The sequence below is a fragment of the Pseudocercospora fijiensis genome, assembly GCF_000340215.1.
Source record: "Pseudocercospora fijiensis CIRAD86 unplaced genomic scaffold MYCFIscaffold_10, whole genome shotgun sequence".
Taxonomy (NCBI): domain Eukaryota; kingdom Fungi; phylum Ascomycota; class Dothideomycetes; order Mycosphaerellales; family Mycosphaerellaceae; genus Pseudocercospora; species Pseudocercospora fijiensis.
Window position 1 is genome coordinate 1,273,468 of NW_006921541.1, and position 23,004 is coordinate 1,296,471.

Sequence of the window (23,004 nt, forward strand, 5' to 3'; positions counted from 1 at the left end):
GTCACGATGCCGTTCAGCCACCCAGTCACACGAGCGTCTGGCAAGATGATCCTGATCCTGTTTCTCCACGCCGAAGAAGCAGATTGAACTCGCCTGGCCATCCTCCATCGCCGTGGAAGCGAAATCCAGATTCTTCTGATCACAATGGCTCGAGAGAAAGATTCCGTCGACGATGGCTACAACAAACCCTCCATTGTGGACACGGGATATGGCCGCGAAACGGATCCCGAGAAAGGTCAAGACCTCCCAGCCTACCCGCAAGAACACAGTCGAAGACAAAGCACAAAATACGACAACCGCAGCGACCCATTCGGAGACGAATCCGACGCCGAAGTCAAATATCGAACCATGACCTGGTGGCAAGCCGCCGCAATCATGATCGCAGAAACAATCTCTCTCGGAATCCTCTCCTTACCCTCGGTCCTCGCATCAATAGGTTTAGTCCCCGGGATAATCCTCATAATCGGTCTCGGCGTCATCGCAACCTATACTGGTTACACAATGTATCAATTCAAACTCGTATACCCTCACGTGCACAACCTGGCAGATGTCGGCGAGATTTTATTCGGGGGTGCTGTGGGAAGAGAGATTTTGGGTGCTGCGCAAGTGATATTCTTGACGTTTACGATGGGGAGTCATGTTTTGACTTTTACGATTGCTTTGAATGCGATTACGGGGCATGTGACGTGTACGATTGTTTGGTCGGTGGTTGGGACGGTTGTGTTGTTTCTTCTGACTTTGCCGAGGACTTTGAGGAAAGTTTCGTATTTGTCGATTATATGTAAGTCAAACTGTTAAACAAAGGCTGGACGTGATATTAATAGCTGGTGGCTTGTGGACGCTCGCTTACATTGTAGCAGCTTTCATATCCATTCTCAGCGCGGCGATGATCACAATGATCGGAGTCGGAATTACGCGACCAGATCCAATCGTCCAAGCCACGGTCAAAGTCGGCTTCGCATCTGCGTTCCAGAGTGTGACGAATATCATCTTTGCTTACGCTGGTCACGTTGCGTTCTTCACATTCATATCTGAGTTGAAGAACCCCAAGGACTTCCCGAAAGCTCTAATTTGCTTGCAAGCGTGGGACATCAGTTTGTATGTCATAGTGGCGATTGTGGTGTATCGCTATACGGGTCCAGATGTTGCAAGCCCGGCATTAGGAAGCGCTTCACCAGTCGTCACCAAGGTCGCTTATGGAATTGCCCTGCCGACTGTAAGTACGCCCACACCTATATAGTAAGATGTTCCGACCTGGACTGATCTTTCCTAGATTCTGATTGCAGGCGTGATTTACGCACACGTTGCTGCCAAATACATCTACGTTCGTATATTCCAGGGCACCAAGCAGATGTCGACGACCACTTTTCTCGCTGTCGGGACCTGGGTTGGGATCATCGCTGTCCTATGGGTGGTTGCTTGGGTCATCGCCGAGAGTATCCCGGTCTTCAACGATCTTTTATCTCTGATCTCATCGCTGTTTGCGTCCTGGTTTACGTATGGCTTGTCGGGTACTCTGTGGCTATTCATCAACCGTGGGCAGTGGTTCAAGAACCGGCGTAAGAGTTCACTGACCGTAGCGAACACTATGATCTTCCTACTCGGTGCAGCGATCTGTGGCATCGGACTGTATGCTAGTGGGAAAGCGATCAAGGAAGACTCTGGGAGCGGGCATAGCTGGAGTTGCGCGGACAATTCAAAGAGCGGCTAGGCTTGAGGGGTGATCATATGTGTCCATCAGTTGATAGGTGTCATGGCGATGAACTTAGACATTTTCTCTGGCCAAGTTTCGAGGTCTCTGTTCCTGATTGACAGCCAGTCTCGCTCCAGTAGATTGCAACGTATCCCCACTTCCCTTTCCTGCACCGTCACTCCTCTCCATACCACCATATTTCCACCAACCAGTCACAACACCATCGCATACCTGCCCTGATTTCCCGTATACGACTCATTACTTTGCAAAATAAAGAACTTCTCGAATTCCAAGTCGCGGAGTCTAAAATAATCAGAATCCTCTTGACTCCACAGCCGCTTCCGTTGATACAAGATGAAAGGACCAACGTCCTTTTTCTTGAGAGCTTCGCGCCTAGCGAGGCATGATTGACGCATATCATCGAACCGCGCGACGCCTTCAGTAATCCCTCGCTCTAATTTGAGGTACGTGTCGAAGAAGACGCCTAGAGTTGAGTCGCTGGGACATTCCATCGTCCCGTTGAGCCAGCCACTATTCGACCAGCCTCTCTTCAAGTCGAAATTGATGACATGGCTCTTGAGGATGATAGGAGTCGGGGCCATGAGTTTCATTGCCCGCCACGAAGCTTCCTGTTCCATCCAGGAAGGACACTTCAAAAGGTTCTGCTTCGAGATTTCACCTGCGGTGGTGAGATTGCCCTTGTAATGTAATGTATCATATGGAAGTGATTTGCCGAAAGAGCCATCCATGATTCCGAGGGCGAGGAACCACAGCAATGGTGCCTGACGCTGTAGCTTGTCGATAGAGGCATCGGAGTTTGGAATCACCTCGAGAAATTTCAATTGACGCAGGGTCTTTGTGTCAGCGATGTTGTGACAGCGATGTTGTAACGGAAGGTGTGGTTGAATCTCTGGAGTCTGTAAAGGCCGCGTGATGGGTGTGATACAAGGCCATTGCTGTCAACTTCTGCGTCATCACATCTAGAACGGACATGCAAATTTAGCGAGTTCCTTGCCAATGTAAGAAGCTTGATAGCTGCATGCTTACCCATAGAATATCAAAATCTTCTTAAGCAGCTCAGGGATGGCGAAGACTTTGGGTGCCGCGACTGGTGCGCTGGGCATTACGCGTGCGTGGATACTCGAAAAAAGGTCGTAGATCCAGGACATCATCTTTGATTAGCAGCGAAGATGAGTTGACGGGTTGCGCGAATGGGGAAGATATCCTGTCAAATATCATGTCCTTTGTTGGAAATGCTATTTGATTGGAAGCTTCGAGTATTGAGACTTTGATTGCAGAGGGCGGCAGACAGCACTTTGAACGCCATTGAAGGCCAGCTACACACTTCGCCCCGAACATCCGTGCAGCAAGTGAAGTTTGCGCATGTAATGACCAAAATCCGGATCGTGGCACAGCTTTTCTCAAGATCTGACCTTCGTCCGGTATCAGAATCCCCATAGGCATCTCCATATGCATGTGATTACACATCGGCATCAAACTCCCCAGACAAACGCCCCTTCACTAGACCAAATCATCATCCTCAAAATCTTCGTTGTCCCTCCCAGCTCCAGACTCCTGCCAGATAGAAAATGCTCCTATATGCTCATCAAGCCTATTAAAAAAAGGTCTGTCGTCGTAATCCCACTTGTACTTCATAGCATACACCATATATCGGCTGGGGTTGGCATTGACTTGCGCCTTGAAAACTTCGCGTTCAGCCAACTTTACGCTTCGGTACTGTTCAAACGCCATCACAACTTCCGTAAGACCTGTTTCCAGAGCCATGTATACGTCCCAGAAATCGCCGAGAGTAGATTCTGCAGGACACTGCCTCTCAACGGCTAGCTTCTCGAACTCGAAGCACTCACGAATTAAATCGGAGTCGTATTGGTAGTTTAGGAAATGGATCGGGGAAAGCAGCGCGGCGTCCATAGAATTGCAGATTTTCATTTTCCGCCATGAAGCCTCTCGCGAAGTTTTTTCCAGATGTAGCATCCCTCTGTTCTGGGATAATTCTCGGACAGTGGTCTTAGGGTGATGGTATTGAAATGTAGCGTGTTGCTTTTGCTTCCGCCGTGAGGCGTTACCAAGTCGACCCGGACGCAAGTGTTCAAGGAACCAGGTGAGAGGTGCGTAGTTTTGTAACCTGTTGGGAGGACGTGGGTAGTAGTCTACCGGTGCGAGGAACATGAGTCGGCGGAGCTTCTTCGAGTTGGCAATATGATCGCGAAAAGTGTGGTTTACACGCTGTAGTCTGTATAGGCCAAGAGACGGTCGGGTTATGTAGCCTTCGTCATCGATGTCCGCATCACTGCATCCGTACAGAAAGATAATGAGTTCGAACAGTTCCAAAATGCCGAAGACTTTGGAAGCGGCACTCGGAATGACCGGCGCAGCTGGCATATTTGGTGCACTGGTTCCGCGGGCGTTCTTTGGCGAAACACTTTCCATTGTGGAAAGCCTTGTGATTTGGCGTCGCAACGAGGACCTGAAATGCGTATGTTGGTGGCTTAACTTACAAATAGTCTGTCCAGATGTGCGTGCCGTGTATGATATGTACTTGCGAGAGAGGTTGAAGGGGTAAGTTAAATATTAAATCTGGCTGTTGCTTCCAAAATTATATGAGGACCTAAGATTCTTATAAGCTGCCAAGCATAACTGCAAATCTGCTTACCAGCTCCAAAAGCCGCCAAAAAGCTTCTGCATCCTCATGTCCTCACATCACAGCACAGCATGCGACAGCGTCAAATCCCACCGGCCTCCTAGACGTACGGTGAGTGACAATGTCAAACCCTGGATCCTTCCTTCCTGGTCCCGTTCCTACTCTCCAGCCATATCTCTTCACCGCAACCATCCTTCGTCTTCGCATGTCGTAACAGTGGTAGTCGCATCTCGGACATTCGTCTGGGGGAGAAAAGCAACATCGAAGCGGCTTGTCTGCAGGCCCAAAGGGTTGGCAGTCGCTGAAATCGGGGCATGTGATGAGGTTCAGGCCTGGTCCGCAAGGTTTCCTGAGCTCGAGCCTGTAGGCGCTGGTTAGAAGCCTGCCTGCCTCGATTTGGCCTTGGATCTCGGAGCTTTACCATGTATGTCCACATTGTCGCGATTTCCAGTAAATCGTCTTGCACATCTTGATCTTGATCTGTGCCAACAAGTCTTGCTGGGTAGCTGTGCGTGACTGCGTATCCTGCAACGATCCCAAGAATCTTCCTCGTTGCTTCTGTCGAGCGTCGTCTTCTGGATTGCAGCGTAAGTGTATATTCATTAGTGCTCTCAAGCACCCTCAAGCACCCCAAAAGTCAGTGTTTGCTTCGAAGCACATGCACATTAACAAGCAGCTGTCCAATGACCAAAACAGCGGCCCGAAGATATCCTCAACCCTTCCTTCCCAATCACTCACCCGTCCTTCCCCTCATGAGGACTAGGCGGTTCAGGTGCCTTCCCATGCTGATACTCGGGATCATTCTCCTCCAACTCACTCTTCCTAATCGCCTGCATCAACTCATACATCTGCGCGAGTTGTTCATCACTCATCTTATCAACTTTCCCAACATCCATTTTTTCGCCTCTCCATTTATCGCCCTACAAAAAAATCGATCCCCGTAAGCATGTGAAATTCGCGTCAGTCCGCTCAGACTCACCTCAACCTGCTGCGCATAACCCTGCCACTCCGTCAAAAAGCCCACAATATGCACAGGATTCTCCGTCTCTCGATGCGCTCGGAACTCAGCTTTCACGTATTCATCTCCCAGAACGCGCATTTCTCGGGGGAGGAATTTTCGATGAGCTCGGAGGATTCGGCGGTAGAGGGGGATTGGAGGGAGGAGGGCGATTTGGGAGCCTTTGAGGCCATTGGATTGGGTGCCGATACTTGAGGGAGTTGCGTAAGAGCGGACGAGGCGAGGGACTGACGATGTAGAAGGGAGGCGAGGCATTTTGGCGATGGTTATGACGGTCAATGGCTGACATGGAGGTGATAGTTGTAGAAAATGTTCAGTTCATGACAGACCTTAGCGCGGGTATGGGGTCAGCCGGAATAGTTATAGTACAGTTATCCTCGTAGGAGCCGTAAAAGCACGGTTTTCGTCAGCGCAATAGTTTCAGCGCTTAAGCGGTTGATAATGATAACTGTTTCTAACCTTAAATGGTTGTATTACGGTTGTCGTTTATAAACAGTTGTTCTTATAAGCGGTTTAGTATTACGAACGGTTTTACTAGGTTAAGGAATAGTTTAGCTAATAAGAGCTACTAAACTCCGCGGAGGTGCCTCCGCCTGCTACTTTACTTACTATTCCTAGTATTATCGCTTCTTCTCTATATACTATTTATTTACTTACTGCCGCCGCCCTTGCTACTAGCAAAGTTAATTTTATATAGCAATTGCAATCGCTTTCGAGACCTTTAACGCATTATGTCTAGCGTTGAGACTGTCGTATATATATGCTAAGCTTCAGCTATCTAAGACCCCTATTTCCTTATGTTTTATAAGCCTAAGAAAGAATATATTATCCTAGAGACCTAGACACTTCTACTATAAGAACTACTTAAGAACAATATGTATTACACGATCTATACTAGCACGACCTCCTTTAGCCTAAACAGCTTTAATAGTAGATGTTTATATTTATTGCAAGCTTTAACAGCTAGCAAGATCTTATATATTAGCCTCTTAGCAATGTATTAGTATTCTTAAAACTCAGATCCTTAGTAATGTATTAGTATTCTTAGCATTATTTAGCACATTTTTAGTATTATTATATAAAGCATATTATACGTACAACTATAGTAGATTGACAGTCAAAGTTTATTAAATAGTATATAGATTTAAACCCGAATATAAAAGCCGATACTATAGATTATCTTTAATAGCTCGAATCTTAGGACTTTATGGATCTTTAGCACTCTATTTAGCATAGTACTCTAGATTCCATTCTGGATCTAGATGTCTACTACGACTATATTAATACGATACGAGTACATACCGTTTATATGTTTTCTAGAACTATATTTATTTATTAAAATAGGCATATAGCGTAGTAGTCTACGGTATTAATTTATATGCTAATTGTTTACAGAATCCTAAACGAACTCGTACTGAGTTCCGGGAATTAGTAGCGAACAAGGCAAAGCGAATCTCCCCTAAAAAATACACTAAAGCTACTGCTGCTTAGTCTATAGAGTATAATTAAGATGTCTTACGATCTGCTCGACTCTATTATTAAATTCGAATTCATTATTTCCTCTATGCTTTACATATATTTAAACACGATGTAATTATTAATATTTATAGCGCGGATTTCGACACTACTTAACCTTATTATATATAGTATCGGAGAAAGTTTATAGACATGAAAAACATTCAGTTTAAAGTCCTAGAAAAAGCAAGGGTAAGTTCATTCCTATACTATATACCTATTCTTTTTGCACTTTTGAAGCATACTTTTGATAATTAGGTTCATCTTTTAGTCTTTAAAACTACCCTTTTGCATAACATTCTTTTATAGTTTGAACTTATAGATCTGATTCTTATAAGTTTAAGCTATAAAAGAATGTTATCTTTTTGCTATTCAATCTACCTTATGCTGTTTAGCAACTCGATTTAGTATAGCAACGCTAATAGATATAATAGGATTAAGCCGAGCTCGAGGTAAAGGAGCACCCTAGTCTGCTTGCCCTAGATAATAGGCAAGTACAAAAGCACTTTGTGCAGAATTCCTTTTCGGAGGACAACTTCTTCTCGGTATATATGCTACTTCTAATGTGCTTTGCACTCTTAGATAGTGCATTATGCTAATAATATATACGTAGCTACTACTATTTAGTCGACTATCTCGACTATAAGGCCTCTACTAGTCGAGGTAAACGCTTTTACTCTTATATGTCTACGATCTGTCGACATAAATCTTCCTATATCCTTTAAGTATATTCTAGGACTAGATCGCAATAGAAAAGCACATACTAATACTATATACTTTAGGGCTCTACTCGCGTCTGCTAGCCTTTACGGTTAAATGCATTAAGGCAGACCGCCTGCTCGGCAAGGTTAGTCTTACGCTGCGAGTGTTGTATATGCAGCTAATATATATATATAGACCGACGGCAATGTACGTACCGAGCTGCGCAACAAGTACTCGGCTTAGCCGTAAGTACAGTTAATATTTAACATTATTAACTGTAGCTGTACTTAAGACCTATCCTTTAATATAATATAGTTCTTATCTAGCGACTAATCTCCGAAGCTCCGCAATAAATAAATAAATACTAACAATCTCTATATAGAACCGACAAGAAATAGGATGCGCTACGCCGCAGCGACTTCGTCTTTACGTATGTGTTTAGATCTATAGTAGATTAAGTATATAGATAAGCATATACTAATCATTTCTAGCTAACCTCCGCCGTAGCAGACCTCCGGGTCTACTCGCAAGGTATATATCATCCTACGATCTATAGTAACAACAAGTGTTTAGCTCGTAGTTTGTAGTAGGAATATACTAACATTTAATAGGAGATAGACCTTGCCGCTGCGTTAGCTAACGCCGACGATAATAACTTCGATATAGGCTTAGATGCCGAGTAGCTTCTTTTCTGTTTCTTCAAATAATCATTTATATATGCATAGCGCTAGGGTGCTATTTGCTTGCTATTCGCTATTGCTAGGTACTGCTTTAGTCTACGTTTCTCTATTTTTATATATATTATTAATCTACGCATAACTCTTAGACGACTAACAACCTAGTATAGCTTCGTCTACAATTAACCTAATAAGAACAGTAAGAACAACGGAATATAGTATGTTTAGCGACAATTATCGAAGAAGCGTCGAGTATAAGCTAGCCTATAGGAAGCTAGTAGAAGTTAGCTAGTTAGCTAGCAAATACTATTATGCTACCTATAACGAACTTTCTAGGGCTATTTACATATAGCGACACTTATTTATATACGAACTGCTCGTAAAAGACGCGTGCACGTGTTGTTTACGCGTAGCGCGTATTCGGGTACCTATACCTGCCTCGCGACTTCCGCCGAGCCTATCTACAAATACCTACCTCCTAGAACTCGCACTTCTATAAACAATACATATACACACACACTACGCATACATACTGCACACAGTCTTAGCATCTAGATTAGTACACTCGAGGCTCTTAACATTTAATATAACTAGCGCTAGGCACTATATTAGTGCCGCTAATATAGCGCCTAAGTACGTAGGCCTTCGAAACCTGCGTAATATACCTATTTAGCTACTATCTTAAGGCGCTGTATAGTAAGACGCTCTATAGCAAGGCTCTTCTTAGCAGCCGCTACAATCTTAGGGTACGAAGCGTTTATACGAAGAAGACGACGAGGACGATAATATAGAAGACCTCGACCTAGGCGTATATTAGAGCATCGAGTTTAATAGCAACGAGGCTACTAGTACCGACTTATTTAACAATGCTGTAGATAATAACGACTACGTACCGATCGAGGAAATAGATAGTCTAGTACTTAGTCTAACGTTAGCGAGCAATTAGGTACCTGCTACCGACGAGGATAAAGATATCGATAGCATTATAGAGCGCGCTAACTATGCCCTACTTAACGATGCCGACGATAACAACTTCGTCGTACTAGGTGCTAATAAGGATAAAGAAGATATACCGCTACCTATCGATACGAGTCTAATAGGTCCGCCGGTATATACCTTCGCTAGACTTAGAGCCGACACTTCGTAGGTCTATAATTAGAAGACTACTAAAATTACCCGCATTAGCGCAATTAAACTAGAGTTTGCACTTTAGCTCTAATAGGTAGGCATTTTACGTACTAATTACGTATCTCTACGAGGCATTTTTGCATCTACTACCGACGCTAATCTGCGAATGCTTCTACGGTCTCTAGACACGCTTTAGGAGCACTTGAAATTAGTGCTACCGCTGCTTCCGCTACGCTTCGAAGCTATTGCGCTTACTATCGACGAGAATAAGATGCCTACGCTAGTAGCGGGTTAGAAGGCTTCGTTAAGTGCTATAGCTACAACTAAGAAGGTCCCGTTATACTTCTTTAACCCGTAGCAATTGTTCGCTCGGCTGCTCGCTTCGGATATTATAAAGAATATCTATTAAGGCCTAGCTCATTTCGTAGACTCGCTAAAGCAATTGTAGCATTCTAAAGCTTAGGCTAGCTCAATTCGCACGACTTCTAGAGACTTTGCTAGGTACCCTTTAAATAATAGTCTAAGCACTACGATGTAGTATAACTCTAGTCTAGCGGCCGGCAATACCCCTACTTTTACTAGCAACTAGACCGCACCGAAGAAGTCTAAGAAGAGCGATAAGCGAGCTAAGCTAGATAATCAACCGAACCTAATACTAGCTCGTAGTATTAACTAGAAACAATTTATCGGCGTAGCTAGCGGCCCTATCTTCCCTTCGGACTTTGTTATATTCTCGGCGAACGACGAGAAGTATATTAGCCGTATTGCTATAGTTAGCATCGACAAGCGAACGTTAAAGCTTGCTATATTCGATTATAACGGCGCTACTAGCAGCGTTGTTACGTAAGTCTAGCTTATCTTGCCTATAGCAGCAATTTCGGCACCTGCTAGCACCTAAGCTAACGAGCTTTTTATAACCGACACTATATACTTCGTATTGCCTTAAGACCTCGAGCCCTTTAACGGCACTATTGCTATATACTATACCTTCGAGAGCAAGGTCGAATACTATCCTACGCCTTCTAACTACTATACGTACTTTATTCGTCGTATTACAGATAGTAACGAGTTTCGATTAGTCTTTAAGAGCTACCCTATCCGCGGTAAGCTAGAAATCCTAACATTTAGACGCTATTATCTGCTTCAATTCGATAAGGTCTCTAGTAAGGGTGCTATTAGCCTACCTCTACTAAACTTTATCGACGGCTTTAGTCTACATCGTAATATAAATCGCTCCTTAATAGGCTTCTACTTTATACCTATAGGTCTTCCTATCGAGGAGCGTAACCGCATCTCTAATATACTCGCCTTTACACTTAGTCCGTACGGCAGCAATATATCCGACATTGTTACTACTATCGGCCCTTCGTTATAGGCTCTTAACGAGGGCTAATAAGTCGACATTCCTAGTAAAGGTAAGACTCTGCTTTATGCCTTTACTATAGCATTTACTAGAGACATGCCCTAATAGCAAACCAATGCTAGCATGCTCTACTAGTTAGCTAATGTTAGATGTCGTATATGCTATACTACTAAGGAGGATCGTAGACAGCTTCGGAGTAGATAGGAGATAAAGTATTACTATAAGACCGAGCGCATTCGCTAATTTATAGACTCGCTGCCTAAATCCTCGCGTCGGGAGTATAGCAGCTAATATAGTATAGCAGCAGAGGCCTCGGCCTTATAGAAGATTACTCTAGCACTAGACATTATCTAGTTACGCCTACTAGATCTAGCGCACTCGGAGTATAACGGAATTACTAATATGCTTTATTAGGTGCTTCTCGATAAGATCTTAACGCCTATAGCTAAGTCGTTATATAGCTAGCTGCTTCGCAACTTCCCTTTCCCTTTAGGCTAGGGTTACCTACGCTCGCCGCTTTATTATATCGGCTTATATAGCTTAACCGAGCACGTATAGTAGTTAGTTATAGTAGTCCTGCTACTCCGTATCTAGCTAAAAGATGATCTTATATAGCCGAATTTCGTACAAGCGATACTATAATAGCAAGGCCTTACTGCTATATTATAGTATATTTAACAGCTCGTACAGCTAGACTAGTAAGTTACTACCTCTGCGGTTATTGTCCGCGTCTTCGCAGCACTAGCACAATCTAATATGCACCTTATATCCGCTACTCTTACTAAGTAGCAGCGAGTGGATCTAATATAGGAGATGCTATACGTCCGAGATTTATTCTAAGACATTATACAGTGCGCGTTAGTTGCTAACGCAAAGAAGCCTATAACTCGCGCTGCTAAGGAAGCCTAAGCTTCGTTAGCTCGTAAATTATAAGAACGTAAAGTATAGGGTCTGCGAGAGTCGCTCGCTCGGTAGTCTTAAGATCTAGCATTTCCTAATTTATAAGGCCAAACTCCCGCGGACGTTATCTAGGCTTAAGCACCTGCTAAGCAGAAGCTTACTAAGTATTAGCTTATAGCAAAGCGGCCGAACGTCTACATTAGTGCTTACTAGCTATAGGTAATTGCTAAATACGGTGCAGCAGTTAATGTTAACGTCCTCGGCGGCGAGTCTAAGCATAAGATTATAAAGTAGAACATCTACTATACTAACTTTTAGAAGCCCGAGCGTAACCTTCTACAGATGCAGGGCCTAGAGATAACTATACGACTTATTCTGCAAGGTGCGTACAACTTAGATACAGATAAGAATGTCTAGCATATTGCTTAGCAGCTAAAGTCGCTATTTAATAAGAATCCTAAGCTCTTCGATAAGATATTGCTACGATCTAAGCGTAAGAAGCAGGATAAGCCTAGCTAAGAACTGTCTAGTAACGAGAAGTATATTAATATCTACGTAGGCGACTAGTATAAGCAGTATTACTATAAGGATATTCTTCTGCTTCCGACAACTAACGATAGCGTACTTATAACTAGAGCTTTCCGCAAAGCACTTACGGGTACTTACTAAACCGACTATAAGAAGCCTAATGTTAACACAACTAATATACTAGCGATCTACTAGTATAATCGTCTGTCGTTCGACGATAAGACTAAGCACTATATTACCTTGCAAGCCGGTAACTTTGTCTAGTATCGCAATAGCGGAGAGGTCGGTCTCGTTAAATACTTCTTTATATACTAAGTATCGCCTATATCCGAGCGTATAGTGTTTGTCCGCTTGCAAACTACTACTAAGACTAGCAGTCTACCTAATCTAGTTACTTAGCTCTTTATATATCGACTAGACGATAACAAGATTACTATTAGACTGCTAGGTATTCGTAGCAAGAAGGTCTAGATAGTGCTATTCTAGCGTATTAGTAATAGATTAGAGATAAAGCGTATCTCGAAGCCTCGTAGTAGTAGTAAGTTGCTATACGTCGATTAGGATATGTAGTTCCTTTAAGAGGTATGTTTGTTATAGCTACTAAATATACTGTCGCTAACTAAACGTAGATAAGCATTTATATACATACGAAGCTCTCGTTCTATAGAGGTATGTCTATAACTTGTCCGACCTCTAAGTAATGCTAATAGTATATTAGGTTGTTTTCTATATAGTAACACCCTTCCTTTCTTTATAGTAAGTACATACCTCTAGGCTCTTCTAAACATTTGCTAACTCTTTATATATATAGATTCCGACGCCGCAACCCTATCTAGCACTTTTATTAGCAAACGCAACCCCTTTAGTAAGCATTCTTCTAGGACTTCTAGCACTTTATTCGGTATATACGATCGAGCGACTCTTAGGCGATAATCGATAGATAAGTAAGACGTAATAGTTAGTAGGCGGCGGTAGGATAGATAGATTATAAATATAATATCGTTAGCGTAGAAAGAACAGTCTCGATAAATGAATAGTTGTAGCACGTAAGCGGCTATACCCGGAGCAGCGGTTTGATTAGCTAAACCGTTTGTAGTCCTAAACCGCTATGCAACTATTCGTCGTAATAAACTGTTTATATACGACAACCGCTTAATATCGACAGCTATATTGCAACCATTGTTAAGAAGTTACAGTTCAGAAAGATAACGGTTATATCTGCGCTTAACTGCTCGAATGGTTGCGTTTCACAACCGTAGATAAACCGCTCAGAAGCCGCTTAGACCGGGCACACACCCCGCTAAGGGAACTTTGAAGTTCACGATGCTCGCATGCTCGACGTCATGCGATGCGCCTCGGCGTCTGAAGCTTTTGAGCCTCAAAACCTTGTTCGTGTTTTCAGCGATAGATCGAAAGAAAATCTTGACCTTCCACCAGACATCATTGTATGCGAACTCGCGACGTCGCCACTCCTGTCTCTCTTAAGAGTTTCAGTCTGTGGAGAGCTTGCGCTGGAGGTTTGAGGTCAGGACGATTCACCGGCAATCACAACCACAACCTGGATTTGGCACAAGCTCCAAGAATTTCTGTTTACTTGATTTTCTGTCGATTTACCGAACGACGGCACTACTGATCCTGATCATCCCTCCCGGTATCCAAGAGCATACAACATAATCAACGAACGCATACAAGTGGTATCTCAGATCCAGAACTCCAACCATTTCTCAACCAAGAAATCATGCTACCAACGCCTTCCACGTCCCACGTGAACTACGAGCAAATATACGAACCAGCCGAAGATTCATATCTGCTCCTCGACACGTTGTCATCAGAAGCCGAAAAGGAGTTCCTCCAAAGCCACTTCCCCAAGACTACAAATGCGCCATTACTCGTAGAAGTCGGAACGGGATCCGGAGTTGTGCTAGCTTTCGCGACAGCCAATGCTTCGCATCTTTTTGGTCGCACCGATATTGCGACTTTGGGGTTAGATGTGAATGATTTTGCTTGTAGCGCGACGTCGCAGACAGTAAAGTGTGCTACCCAAGAAGCAGGTGTGGATCAAGGAGGAAGATTCCTGGGTGCCGTATGTGGCGATCTTACGACACCACTTCGAGAAGGTTGTGTGGATATCCTCATCTTCAATCCTCCATACGTACCAACGGAAGAGCTGCCGAAACATCCGAAAAAAGAGTATAGCGACCAGAACAAGAAGTGGACCAGCACCGAAAGCTTCGAACGAGACTCGCACCTGCTGTCCTTGTCGTATGCGGGCGGCGTCGATGGAATGGAGACGACGAATCGACTGCTCGGCCAGTTGCCACAAGTCTTGAGCGATCGAGGCGTGGCGTATGTGTTGTTCTGCGCACAAAACAAGCCCGATGAGGTCGCAAGTCGAATTCGGCGGTGGCCCGTTGAATCGAAGGAAAAACCGTGGCAGACCGAGATCGTTGGCCGAAGCGGCAATAAGGCTGGCTGGGAGAGATTATGCATTATGCGCATCTGGCGCACTTGAGCCCTCGGACTCAGCACTGTCCGCTCTCAACGTAGGAGATGGCAATCTTGGCGACAAGACCGGAACGTGGCTTCTTCGGCAGTCAGCACAGTCCCAGGAGTCCTACTCCAGTTCTGTCCGGTCATCTGCGCCTCGATAGTGGAAATCACTCAGGCCTTCGTTCCACGGCTCGTTGGCACTGAACATACTATCCTTCGCATCGGTATTGGTTGAGTGTCCAGCTTCCTGCCACAGCAGATCATCATTAAGCCACTCGGACTGCTGTCGAGGTTTGTGCTGAGCCTCCTCCAAGGGCCAGAGATTAATGTCGAATTCTTCCGAGTCTTCGGCTTTGTGGTCCGCTATGCAGCCCGTCTTATACAAGATGATCTCGCCCAGGTTCCGACTACCTCGATGCTCGCTTGCGATATGATCGAGATAGTAGTCGATGCCGTGGTATACGCCTGACTTGCCGGTCAAGAAGACGCAGAACAAGCAGTTAAAGCTATATTGGTGTTTGACCACGACTTTCTGCAGCACATGGCTCTTCGCGAGGAACGTCCATCGCAGCTTGATGCCCTTGGATGGCACCGCAAAGACACGCGACCACACCACGTTGAGATCAACATGGGAGAAGTTGCTTCGAAATGCGCATTTGTTTGTGTTACATGCGAGGTAGTGGACTGCATTTGCTGAGCTTGGATGCCGAGACCAAGCGTCGACTTCTCTACACTTTCCAAACGAGCTCTTTCTGTCGCCATTCTGCAGCTTCCATGCGCCTTTGCAGAATCCCAAGTAGTCATTCTCAGGATTCGGCGTGGGGAGTGCAGTACTGGGAACGCCGTGAAATGATGGATTTAGGGAGTTGGAGCGGTTGGTGAGCACGGGTGATGGTGGCGATGTCTGGCGTACGAGAGCAGCGTTTGGATGTTGAGCATCTGGAGCCAGGGCCATCGTCTCGCGTCGGTCCATGGAAGGCTTCGAGCCCCAGATCTCCGAAGGGTTGTCCTCCCACTCTTCATACTGAAAGCTCTTGCGTTCGGGTCCATTGCTATTGAGATCACCAGTGCTCTTCGCGGGTGGCGGCTGGAAGGGAGCACTTGTCGGTCCTGTGGGAGAGATTGAGGATTGGCGTTGAGGCTCTTCGACGGCTGGCGGTAGGCCTTTATGTGATTCAGCACTGGTCGTGCGGTGATGCTTCAAGAAGTGCAGGAGGGAGCTTCGCTTCCGATTGTGGGCATGATTCTGGTTCTCATCCGCGCCAGAAGTTGTGTCTTCCTCTCCAGAGGCATCTCTCGAATGGGTGAAGTCGCGACTCCATGTCTTATGATGATGCGCAGGCGGAGGCGGGCGCTGCTGTTGTGATGGTACGACAACTGAGAAAGACCGCGCGTTATGAGGCTTGGACTGCGATGGCTGTGGCGGCTCCTCCGGTTTGACTTGTGAGTGTACGCCTAAGTTGCTGCTGCTGGAGTTGGGGGTCACGTTCTGTGTTGCAGTCGGAGTGCCGTCTCTGCTCAACAGACGTTGCTTGAGCTCATGCAAAGCTGTGATTGTCCTGTCCCTTCCTAGGTCGACTACATCCGACAGGTATGAGAAGTCTGTAGTCTTGTTCTCGTCGTCGAACGCGGTGTTTCTCAGCTTCTCCAGCAGCGCTGCTTGCAGTTGGATGGTGATCTGCTGCAGGTGTATGATGCCGAGGGTGTCTCCATGCTCGAATGCCTTTCCGAACCTCGTCACTCCGCGTTGCTTCTCTTTCTCGATCTCGGCCGGAGCTTGGTCGAGAGACTCCTCCAATAGCCGTGGCGGCGGTGGTGCACGTTTCAACGCCCGCTTCCTCTTGATCTTCTCCAGGATGGCACCGCCGTCATTGAAGGCTTGCTTGACCTGATCCAGGCATTGCTACACGCACGCTGCTTTAGCACATGTGCCTTCGCACTCTGTAACATGCTTCCAGAAGGCGGGGCGGGGGCGCGTGTTCGTGGGGTGACATGGCGCGACTCACTGTGATGTTGACTGGCACCTCCGCACTGATGCTCATTGGGACTGAGTTTCCGGCTCGTCAGGCCAGCATGGAATATTCTATCAGGCCGGGAAGCAGAGAATGGCGCGCTGAAGGTTCCTTGGACGACTGCGACAAGGCGGCGAGGCGGTGTTGGCAGCTGCCATGGCACAGCTGGAACGCAGGCAGCTGAAGCCTGGAGATTGGAGACTCGACCATGCGCTTCGCTGCATGTGGCTCTCGGGCGACGGGCCAGATCTATTCTAGCCTCAGCCTGCCGACGCGGTGCGGTGCGAGTCCGCTGCCATGCATAGTCATCATCGTCGACCGATGCCGTCTGACTTGATCAAAGACATCGCAGCCTTGTGGCTGACATCCATGGATGCAGATGATATGCGCCTAGGAAACACATGGCGACGGCGTGGGCGTGGAAGCGGCTGGCTTCTAGAACACTGTAGATCTATCACCTTGTCCTGTCCTGCCGAATCTGGAACGTCATTTAACAGGCCAAGCAGAGTTAGTCTTTTGACCGATGTGAATGGATCGCATACTGCCGCCGCTAGCTAATGTTCCCTGTGTCAAATATTTAGGTACAGATGGCGTTCTTTCTTGTCTGCAATAATGACGCTTCGATTGTAAAGACTTCCATAAAGAGGTTATGGCCTCGTTCTTGTCCTTGTAACATTGGCTGTCGCCCAAGGTACCCTTACCAACCAACAGTATGTCGACAGCGAAGGAAAGACATGGCCGATCTGCCGGTATGACAATGGAGGCCACTGTCTCGCCGGCCTTAGGGCAAGTCGTGTTTGGAGTTCTTTCTTATTTTCTCGAGGATGTGGGATTATGCCTTGGGAGTTTGGATTGGATTTCTGATTAGAGGAGAAGAGTTCTGGGGCTGGGTTTATTAGATAGTTAGCGATGGGAGTGGTCGCTTGTTATCGTTTGATGTTGACGGTACAGCTTCGACAATATCATAATCGTGTTCTGAGTAGAGTTCTGATTCGCTTGCTTACGTTTGCTTCATATCTTGGTGGTGGCGCTTCGATGACTTCTGCATCTTGCCTGGCCTCGTCTACTTTACTCATTATCGCTAGTAGAGGTTGCTGTGATGGAATGATCTAATCGTGGAGCACTTCAAGAGGGAAATCTGTCTTGACTATGATTGAGATCGATCGCTGTGCATAGAATCACAGTTGCGCTATATAGTCAGCAATATGATGTCGGTAACCGGAACGTAAACAAGAAGTAAAGCAGGTGCCTACGATGTATACTATTACGAGGTGTGGCCGAGCCATTTTGCTGAAGCCTGACGCGAACGTGTTTGCTGCGCCACATGAGACGAATCCTCATCGGCATTACGTAGATTCGGATTTCCGCCAAGAATCTGAAGGCTGACACATGCCTTCCGTGTGGTCAGTATAAGCATCTTACATAACACTGCAGTTCTTGCCCATCTCCCAATACGCTTGCAGATAACTGTCTTCAGAAGCTTCATCGTTCGCGTCAATTTGCCCTCTCTTCCTCTTAACACCGGTAACCTTGAGCCTCTGCTCACCTTCGCTATGCCACCATCGCAAGACTTGCTGTGCAGCGCCTTCGACTTCTTCAACAGTCCTGATCTCCCATTTGCCTCCTGAGACTTCGACATGGGTCTGGTTGCCTGTCCGCGGGAAGTGGAATTCTGGGAGGAAGATTTCCGTGGGATAATTTGTAGGAGTGCTTGAAGGCGCCGTGAGGGACAGATTGAAGATGCAATTCTTGAGGTCAAAGCCATACGAGTCAATGGTGCCATGTACTACCACAGGCACCGGTCGTGTATAGGCTTCTGCAGCGCGGCATCCCTGTTTGGTTTCTCTAGCTGGTTTGGAAGCCGTGGCCTCCATGGAATCGATGCTGAGCGTCTTCCGAATACTGCTCGGAGTTGCTGGATCTTGAGTCGCCGACTCGCTGTAGCTCGGACTGCTAGCGTCAAGGCTAGGTCGTCCAACAGCACTTGAAGGTGAGGGCAGCGGCTTGTCTTCTGCACAGTATATTGACAGATCTTCTCCGTTCCAATTGTCGCCCCAGAAATGACCATTGGTAGCCGTGTACACCCACCACGTCATTCCCTGCGCACCAGAGCCTTCCACAGCGTAGCAATTGGCATCGATAGCGGCAGCCTGGCTGCTGTAGTCGCCGGTCTCGTAAGCGTGCTTATCGTCCATGTCGTACGGTATGCCAATCTCGGTGTAGAGGCACGGATGCACGCCCATATTATCAATGCCTTCTTGTCGCACTGTGCTCAATTGGTCTTTAAAGCAATTGCGAATAGCTGTCTCGCCGAGCTTGATCGCGAATGCGGGAGAGCTGTACTTTCCTCGCAAAACTCCAAGCACATCGATGTTCCAGATCTTGTTCCATTTCTTCGTGATGAGGGTGATGCCGTCGTAAAAGTGCGATGCAAAGATCATGTTGGGATCGTCGCCTTCGGGAGTGCCCTTGATTGTGGGTGGGATCTCGAAAGGTGATGGTTGCATCAGCATAAAAGCCTCTGGCCATATTTCTCGGATGGCGTCCTTGTATTTTCTGTAGCAATGCATATATTCATGATTCGTCCAGTATTCTTGATTCATCTCTTCTCCGGTGCTTGGATGTTTGGCAAAGTACTGCGGCAGCAGCAGCTCGTCTGTTTGTGGACTCCAAACGCCATGCTGCGCCCAAATGCACTCACCAAGCTTCCATTCCGGGTCTCGCTTCCAACCATACTTGGTGTCATTCCACGTCGCGGGATCTAGCCACGCTTTTGTCCCTTTAGGCTCAATTAACTGCGTCCCGCTCTTGTACGGTCCAAAGCTGCCAAAGTCCCAGGTATCAACTTCAAGTGCTCTGCCAGAGCCAGTGAGCATTGCCTGAAATGCAGTCGGACATGTGTGTTTCTTCAAGTTCTGCTCTTTTGGTATGCTGTTCAGATCTGGATGTCCTGCGTATCCCTTGTTGGGCTCATTCATCGTTTCGTATCCAATCACCACTTCTCCTTCAAGGTCACCTGCCTCATGTATCCTTTGCGCCAAATGCTTACACGCGGCAATGAAGTGGTCTTGTAGGTAGTCTTGGATGTTCTTGCCATCGATGATGCACTTTGGCGCAAAGTCCTTACCAGAATAGAATAAAGTGAAGATTGTCTGCACAGCTAATCGGTAGTAATTTGTCGCCCAGATCATCTTCGGAAACTCGGCCGGATTGGACCATGTGTTTTGCACCACACTCGCCTCTCCGGCCTTCAACTTGGTCGGATCCAGTCCACATGCATAAATAGTCCACATGGGTGCACCAGAACCGCCTGTGAATCGTGACCAGACGTCCTGATGCGGATCCATGAATATGTAGAAGCCATACTCTTTCGCTATTCGTATCATGTCGATTGTGTGTTTTATAAACGCTTCGTCATACTTTCCCGGCCCGGCATGTTCTAATGCTTCCCAGGTGAAAATATATCGAATCGTATTGTAGCCCATGCGCCGTAATCTCGAGAAGTGGACATGTGCCTCGTTAAGCGCGAATGGCCGATTCACGAATGATACATCGTCGCCGTCAAAGAAGCCTTCCCGGACATGAGACGGTATGTCTGGCTCGTGAGGAAACTTGGTATCGCCCGCGAGATTCATGCCATGTAGAGTGACCTGCCGATTCTGTGAATCTCGGAACGTGGCGCCATCTATGCGCAGGCGATGAGAAGGCATTGCAGCGTAGCTGCACGTATAGGAGGGATGAGTATGGTAGAAATGTGGAAAGAGGAGTGTAGCAGACTATGATCTCGTGCCCATGTGTCTCTCAAATGGTGATGGTCGATCGGCTGGCGGCCCGATTTCCCAGCTCCAAGCTCTCGGAGACAATACGATCAGTACAATCAAAGCGAGCAGTATGCGGTCAAGCTGGAACGGCCTGCAGATATTCCGGATGTTGTATATTAGCGACAACAGAGGATGGAGGAAGGTCAGCGTCTTGAAATGACATTGGAGCTGGGTCGGCGTCGGCACTACGTCATTAACACCGATGCGGCTAGAGCGCAAGGGTTCGGGGGGTCGCTCGGCCGAGGGCCCATGCGCATACATGCATGCAATAATGGAATGGACTCGAACGAACAAGTGTCGACTTGCAAACAACACCTTTTATTAGGCCTACGACACCTTACACCTCACACCCACGCCGTCCACACTCCATCACGGGCAGAATGCGGCTTCAACTGTCGTCGCTGGCGCTTGGAGCCCTGTGCTTCTCGACTGTGCCGTTTGCGAACGCCGCCGTAGATATCCCTCCCGACACTCCAGTCTCACAATTGATCGCAAGCGCCAATGCCAATCTGGCAAAGGGCAAAGCTCACGATGCACTCACATACTTTGACGCAGCCATACACAAGGACCCGAGCAATTACCTGACACTTTTCAAGCGAGGCGCGACATATCTGTCCCTTGGCAAGAACCTCCAAGCGCAGAAGGACTTCGATCAGGTCCTCACACTTAAGCCAGGCTTCGAGGGAGCATTGATCCAAAGAGCCAAGATCAAAAGCAGAAATGCCGATTGGGCAGGTGCCAAGCAGGACTACATCGCGGCGAAGAAACAGGACACGGAAGATTGGCAGCAGCTGGAGGAGGCAGAAGGAGCAGCGAAGCTATCAGCAGACGCTGAGAAGGCAGGCGATTGGGAAGCATGTGTGACACACGCTGGAACTGCGATTGTGGTCGCTGGGACAGCTTTGGAGCTGCGACAGCGAAGAGCCAGGTGTCGCTTTGAGAAGGGCGAGATCATGGAAGGATTGGCAGACCTGAACCACGTTCTTCAAATCAACCCAGGAAACCCGGAACCATACCTCAAAATATCAGCCATGTCCTTCTATTCGCTTGGCGAGATCGAAAAGGGCACCACTGCGGTATCGAAGTGTCTGCAGAACGATCCCGACAACAAGGCCTGTGCTAAGCTTCGAAAGAGCGAGAAGGCGATCGAGCGAACGTACAAGAAATTCAATGCCTTCTTCGAGAAGAAGCAATACGCGTCGGCAGTGAAGCTATTGATAACACAAGGAGACGAACCAGGACTTCTAGAAGACATCACGCACGACGTCGCGGCATGGCGAGAAGCAGGGTACATTCATCCAAATGCGCCCAGTGGACTCTACGACACTCTTGTGGAGCAGACTTGCGAAGCCTACAGCGAGATGAACAACAAGAAGGCCACTCCATATTGCGAGGAAGCTTTGAAATACAATCCGAAGTCTTTGCCGGGTCTCCTCAACAAGGCACAGACACAAATTGCTGCAGACGACTTCGAGGCCGCGCTCGGTACTCTTCAACAGGCAAATGAAGAGCACGGTTCGAATCCGAAGATTCAGGAACTGCACAGAAAAGCGCAAACGCTGCTGAAGAGAAGCAAACAGAAGGACTACTACAAGGTGCTCGGCGTTTCTCGAGACGCTGATGAGCGAGAGATCAAAAAGGCGATGAGGAAGCTTACGAAGGAGTACCATCCAGACAAGGCGGCAAAGAATGGCATGAGTCAGGAAGAAGCGCAGAAGAAGATGTCTGCCATCAACGAAGCATACGAGGTTCTTTCTGACCCCGAGTTGAAGGAGCGATTCGATCGTGGCGAAGACCCCAACGATCCACTACAAGGCCAGGGTGGCAATCCATTCCACGGCTCACCGTTTGCTTTTCAAAATGGACAACCTATATTCTTCCAGCAAGGCGGGGGAGGTCAACACTTCACGTTTCGAACTGGAGGCAACGGTCGCGGAGGCTTCGGAGGCTTCCCCTTCAACTTTGGTTGAGCATTTGTGGTTTGAAGGGTTGCATTTATCAAAGGCGTTTGAGATAGGGATGGATAGCGAAGAGCTCTGCTGTCTTGATGATACCATTACTATTGCTAAAGTAGGCCATGCTGGGGTTTCAGAGCCCCTGGTGGCTGAGATGTGCGATGATGAATATACCGAGTTCAGTGCTGTCACATGCGGTTTCAGATGCGGATTTCTTGAGTGGTGGATAGGCTCACATGTCTAGACCATATGTGATGTCCATGCTGCGGCCATAGCCGCCATACAACTGACATGTGTCTCATATCAACCTTACTTGCCCTGTACTCCCCACTAAATCCGTGTCTGTGCTTCTTTCACAGTTTGTAGCTAGGGTCTGCCGCCTAAAGTCGAGATCTGCATTTTTAAGTTACCCACACTCCCGAGCTGCAGCCTGCACGACAACGGACCTTGCATATCAAACTCCAACAGTCGACACGCTTTCGACTGTAGACACTCTCACCTACCAGAATCAGGCAAGGACAATCGTTGCAACACCATCAG

The 23,004-nt window shown here is 47.0% G+C and overlaps 7 protein-coding genes across 7 annotated transcripts; 3 read left to right on the forward strand and 4 right to left on the reverse strand.

Moving 5' to 3' along the window:
- Positions 1 to 144: 144 nt before the first annotated feature.
- On the forward strand, positions 145 to 1,711 carry MYCFIDRAFT_45761 (uncharacterized protein; the record flags this gene model as incomplete). Its single annotated transcript, XM_007933095.1, has 3 exons — positions 145 to 781; positions 861 to 1,216; positions 1,274 to 1,711. 3 exons carry the CDS (start codon positions 145 to 147, stop codon positions 1,709 to 1,711), a joined length of 1,431 nt encoding a protein of 476 aa, XP_007931286.1.
- A 1,503-nt stretch (positions 1,712 to 3,214) lies between these two features.
- MYCFIDRAFT_84833 (uncharacterized protein) lies at positions 3,215 to 4,144 on the reverse strand (the record flags this gene model as incomplete). Its single annotated transcript, XM_007933326.1, has 1 exon — positions 3,215 to 4,144. The coding sequence occupies one exon, from the start codon at positions 4,142 to 4,144 to the stop codon at positions 3,215 to 3,217; it is 930 nt and encodes a 309-aa protein (XP_007931517.1).
- A 1,008-nt stretch (positions 4,145 to 5,152) lies between these two features.
- MYCFIDRAFT_124976 (uncharacterized protein) lies at positions 5,153 to 5,547 on the reverse strand (the record flags this gene model as incomplete). The annotated part of the gene is made up of 2 exons (XM_007933327.1): positions 5,153 to 5,275; positions 5,335 to 5,547. Coding segments are annotated over 2 exons (336 nt in total), but the record flags the coding sequence as incomplete, so codon positions are not given.
- Positions 5,548 to 13,924: 8,377 nt separating this feature from the next.
- Positions 13,925 to 14,698, forward strand: MYCFIDRAFT_45813 (uncharacterized protein; the record flags this gene model as incomplete). Its single annotated transcript, XM_007933097.1, has 1 exon — positions 13,925 to 14,698. The coding sequence occupies one exon, from the start codon at positions 13,925 to 13,927 to the stop codon at positions 14,696 to 14,698; it is 774 nt and encodes a 257-aa protein (XP_007931288.1).
- Positions 14,699 to 14,724: 26 nt separating this feature from the next.
- Positions 14,725 to 17,764, reverse strand: MYCFIDRAFT_179230 (uncharacterized protein; the record flags this gene model as incomplete). The annotated part of the gene is made up of 11 exons (XM_007933328.1): positions 14,725 to 14,846; positions 14,878 to 16,564; positions 16,603 to 16,681; positions 16,709 to 17,020; positions 17,054 to 17,116; positions 17,147 to 17,166; positions 17,210 to 17,242; positions 17,274 to 17,354; positions 17,390 to 17,610; positions 17,633 to 17,663; positions 17,693 to 17,764. 11 exons carry the CDS (start codon positions 17,762 to 17,764, stop codon positions 14,725 to 14,727), a joined length of 2,721 nt encoding a protein of 906 aa, XP_007931519.1.
- A 342-nt stretch (positions 17,765 to 18,106) lies between these two features.
- MYCFIDRAFT_145276 (glycoside hydrolase family 5 protein) lies at positions 18,107 to 20,398 on the reverse strand (the record flags this gene model as incomplete). The annotated part of the gene is made up of 1 exon (XM_007933329.1): positions 18,107 to 20,398. The coding sequence occupies one exon, from the start codon at positions 20,396 to 20,398 to the stop codon at positions 18,107 to 18,109; it is 2,292 nt and encodes a 763-aa protein (XP_007931520.1).
- Positions 20,399 to 20,875: 477 nt separating this feature from the next.
- MYCFIDRAFT_157768 (uncharacterized protein) lies at positions 20,876 to 22,652 on the forward strand. Its single transcript, XM_007933330.1, has one exon. The coding sequence runs from the start codon at positions 20,890 to 20,892 to the stop codon at positions 22,477 to 22,479; it is 1,590 nt and encodes a 529-aa protein (XP_007931521.1). The 5' UTR covers positions 20,876 to 20,889; the 3' UTR covers positions 22,480 to 22,652.
- Positions 22,653 to 23,004: the final 352 nt, after the last annotated feature.

Excerpts from the sequence above, each read along its gene's own strand:
- MYCFIDRAFT_157768 (XM_007933330.1), top strand. The coding sequence starts at position 20,890 with ATGCGGCTTCAACTGTCGTCGCTGGCGCTTGGAGCCCTGTGCTTCTCG.